This window comes from Pseudomyrmex gracilis, unplaced genomic scaffold (assembly GCF_002006095.1).
Source record: "Pseudomyrmex gracilis isolate BER0280 unplaced genomic scaffold, ASM200609v1 scaffold_945, whole genome shotgun sequence".
Lineage (NCBI taxonomy): Eukaryota > Metazoa > Arthropoda > Insecta > Hymenoptera > Formicidae > Pseudomyrmex > Pseudomyrmex gracilis.
The window spans coordinates 18,971-23,352 of NW_018021529.1; the positions used below are offsets into that span (position 1 = coordinate 18,971).

At 34.3% G+C, this 4,382-nt stretch overlaps 1 protein-coding gene across 11 annotated transcripts in view; it reads left to right on the top strand.

Moving 5' to 3' along the window:
- Positions 1-4,382, top strand: part of LOC109861711 (type II inositol 3,4-bisphosphate 4-phosphatase) — a 28,098-nt gene that overhangs the window by 9,198 nt on the left and 14,518 nt on the right. For 9 of the 11 annotated variants that reach the window (XM_020441478.1, XM_020441472.1, XM_020441476.1 and 6 more), the window contains one exon: positions 154-354. The exons of 1 other annotated variant lie outside the window; for it this stretch is intronic. In XM_020441478.1, coding sequence (XP_020297067.1) covers positions 154-354 — 201 coding nt within the window. The remainder of the gene's footprint in view (positions 1-153; positions 355-4,382) is intronic. One more of the 11 variants, XM_020441483.1, reaches the window with a different exon arrangement.

Consider the following 4,382-nt stretch of genomic DNA (forward strand, 5'->3'; position numbering starts at 1 on the left):
ACACACACACACACACACACACACACACACGCACACGCACACGCACACGCACACACACGCACGCACGCACGCACGCACGCACGCACGCACGCACACACGCACGCGAGTAGTCTGAGAAGTGACATCAGAGGCACAGAAAAAAAAATGTTACAGTTTTCGACGGAGGCTTGTTTCAACAGTTAGGCGCGAACACGGCCGAGGAACGGGACAGTTGGTTGCAGGCGCTACAGCTGGCTAGCTACGAGTGCATGCGGAGCCAATTGTTGTCGTTGCGGCAGCGCATCGAGGCCTTCAGCGGGCACAAACACGATACCGACATCCATATGCTGCGAGTGCAACGTGGAATACTCACAGGTGTTGTACATTAGATCGCTATCAATCTCCGGATTATACATTTTTTATTTTACTTAAATACGCACGGCTTTACTCGCAATTTTAATAAATTAATTATTCATATTTAAACATGATTTATTTTTTAAGCTTAATTTTTGGTTGTCACACTTCTTTTTTTGAACGTAGTTGTCACACTGGGTCAATTTGATTAAGCTAATTTTTAATCACCTACTTTAAAAACTATTTCTAAAGTAAATTACCAAAATTCTGTTGTTTTGAGATAAAGTTTTAACTGTGTAGAATATATTTCTATAAAAAGTTATCATTTCAGATATCATCATGTTTTGTAAAAAATTTCCTGAAAAAAAGAATTTCGAAAAAAAGTTTGCTTAAAAAAATTACAACTTTTTACATTTTTAATATTTTTAGCTAAAATATTGGAAGTACAAATTAGTTCAGTCCGTTTTTTTGTGTTCAAAAATGCATTTATTTCAAAACAAAATGAATGAACATATTAATTAAAGTATTGTTCATCGCTGGCTACTACTTTTTCCCATCTCTCAGGCAATTTTCAAATTCCATCTCGAAAAAATGACTCGTTTTTGAAGACGATCCAAGTTTGGTGCCAATTTTCAATTTCTGCGAAAGAAGTGAACCGGTTACCTGCCAAATCGTGCTGCATCCTTCGGAACAAGCAGTAATCAGAAGCAATGTCCGGAGAATACGGCGGGTGCGGTAAAACATTCCATTTGAGCGTTTCCAAATATTTTTTTACGACTTTTACGACATGAGGTCGAGCGTTGTCATGAAGAAGAATAACTTTATCATGTCTTTGCTCGTATTTCGCCGTTTTTCTCGCAATGCACGGCTCAAACGAATCAATTGTAGCCGATACAGATCGCCTGTAATGGAATCGCCAGGTTTCAGCTCATAGTAAACCCTTTTGGTCCCACCAGATACAGAACATGATCTTCGAACTATGAATTTTTGGCTTTGGTGTTGATGTTGAGATCGATGGCAACGATTGACCGGGCTTAGCGTAATATTTTTTCTTCTTGGGGTTGTCGTAGAATATCCACTTCTCATCTTCAGTCACAATCCCCGATGCAAAAAACCTTTTCTTTGTTACCTTTGAATCAGCAACTCGCAAGTAAAAAGTCGCCTTTCAACGTCTCTCAGTTTCAGTTCATAAGGTACCCAATTTCCTTGTTTTTGAATCATTCCCAAGGCTCTCAATCGTACAGAAAGGGCTTGTTGAGTTACTCCCAATGATTTTGCCAGCTCTTCTTGCGTTTGACTCTGATCTTCTTCGAGTAACGCCTCCAAGTTTTTGTCTTCGAATTTTTTTTGGCTGTCCAGAGCGAGGCTTGTCTTCAACGCTGAAATCTCTATCCTTGAAACGTCGAAACCATTCCCTACATGATTTATCAGTTGGAGCATTATCACCATAAACTTCGACAAGCATTCGATGGGCTTCAGCTGCACTTTTCTTCCAATTAAAGCAGAAAATTAAAACCTCTCCCAAATGCTGCTTGGTTAACACAAAATTCGACATTTCAAACACAGTAAAAATCAACGTTTTTGTATGAAACTCAAAGCGAAATAAACTGAATATTATTAGCAGATATGTCTAACCTCTCTGAAACCGCCAAAATCAGTCACTATGAACCATTCACAACAGCCGGAGCCATTCCTTGGAAATGGACCGAACTAATTTGTACTCCCAATATATTATGACACTCTTAAGATATGCTACTTTAATAAATAAAAAAAAAAATAATTCTATACAGCTTTCAAGAAAAGGTTTTTGCATACTGAAGGAGGGCATTTTTTTGTGTTAAAAATCATGCATTTATATTAAAAAAAATATTTTTCTTAAATTTACAAAATAATTGTTTATCAATAAATAAAAGTATCTTACATTAAAAATAAATTATATAAAAGTATATAAATTTAAATCGCAATTACTACTTAGCTGCTCATTAAACGGTTAGGCTTCTGGATGCAGGTATTTTGTCTTTATTGAACACTTTGAATAAAATAAAAACAATTTTATATAAAAATGATTGTTTTTACTTTCTGATTATTTTTTTATACAAAAATAATTGTTAGATGTGTGATGAGGTGTCCTCGGGTTCGTGATAAATCAAATTGAATCGTGATTAACGGGCTCTCGAACCGGTTGCAAGGTGTTATGCATTAAATTCTAATGAAGTATGAATCCAAACATTTCGACTTTATTATTTAGTCATCATCAGTGGATTGTCTGGTATACATAGTAAAAAATAGGCGCAAATGATAACAAACAAATCATAATTTACAATGAAATTTTTTTGTTTTGATAAACTTACAATCTATGTTCAACATTTCTTTTTTAAAGAAATTAAATGAATTAAAAATAATTGTATTCAACTAAGAAATGAATAAGAATAAGATCATACGAGCCGCTTTGCAGGATGTTATGCTGAAATGTTCTATTATATATGTATATATATACATATACATATATATATGTTCACATGTAAATTTTTACACGTGTTTTTTGAATTGAAATTTCAATTCTTAAAATCATACAGTATGCTATACTTGCATCTCATGTATGAAAGACCCCGAATACCCCCCGAACTAATTTTAAAATATTGCGGAAAAATTGCGGGGTTTTTCATACATGAGATGCAAGTATAGCATACTGTATGATTTTAAGAATTGAAATTTCAATTCAAAAAACACGTGTAAAAATTTACATGTGAACATATATATATGTATACATATATATAATAGAACATTTCAGCATAACATCCTGCAAAGCGGCTCGTATGATCTTATTCTTATTCATTTCTTAGTTGTTACTTCAAGAGAGCCTTTAAGTTTCTTTATTAATTGTTAATTGTATTCAATTTGAAGCAAAACCGACGTCTTTGTCACTCAAGTCAATTTGATTCTCCAATGGCTGCCAAACGCGCGCTAACGCTTCCTCTCACTCACGAAGTATCTTTATTTGTAGAGAACACTTGAAATTAATGTTAGATAACATCACTAGTACCATTTTCAATGATGTCTTAAAACGAAAAGTTAACATTTTATTTCAAAATAAAATTATGTAAAAGGGGTTATTTTGACCCAGTGTAACAACGAAAAGTTAACATTGTTATATTTCATAGACTTTTTCGCCAAAATTCGATGTTCAATGATGAATTTAATAATTTAGAAAATTTCTGACGGTAATTATACGAGAAAAATATACAGATAATTAATGTGTGCGTGCGTGCGCGCGTGCGCGTGCGTGTGCGTGTGTGTGTGTGCAGTGAAATTATGTGTAATATACAATATGTTTTATTTCCCTGCCCTGGCTGCACTAGTTCACGGTCTATCTTTTTTTGTCTATAATAGAAAGAAAAAAATATACTGTGAACTAGTGCAGCCAGTGCAGAGAAATAAAACAAACCTATAATATATCATAATTATACGTAGTGTCCGATTTGTTGTAACACTGCTCGTAGACAAGTAAAAGAAGTTTTTCTGAGTGGAAAAGTCTTATATCACTTTGCAAGATTCGCAATAATTAACCATCAAACTGCAAACCAGGGTCATTTGTATTCGCACAAGATCTACTTGCGTTTATAACCTAATGACGAGAAAAAAGAGAGGAGTTTGACCTTGTCATAAAAACAAAGTTGTATAGAAGGGGGATGTAACGGCCAAATTTCAAATTTCTAGTACAATTTCGAAAGCCATAGTGACAAGACAAAATTGTAAGCGAACACGAACGATTCTGGTTTGCAAATTACGTACACTTTTCGTAACAAATAAGTAATTTGTTTTGTTTTTCATCTGATTTTCACATACATTTGCTCAATTTAAAGTGTAACCATGATATGTTTTATTAAACAAGTGTTTTTCGTAATAGTTTCAAAATAGAGCAGCTCTCTTCTGACAACCCTTACGAAAAAGAATTACTGCCGGCTGTGTGATTATTACATGCGGCCGTGTGATTAATATGGCGGCTCTGTAATGATCGAGGCGAATATTATTGTATCTGTAATAACTTT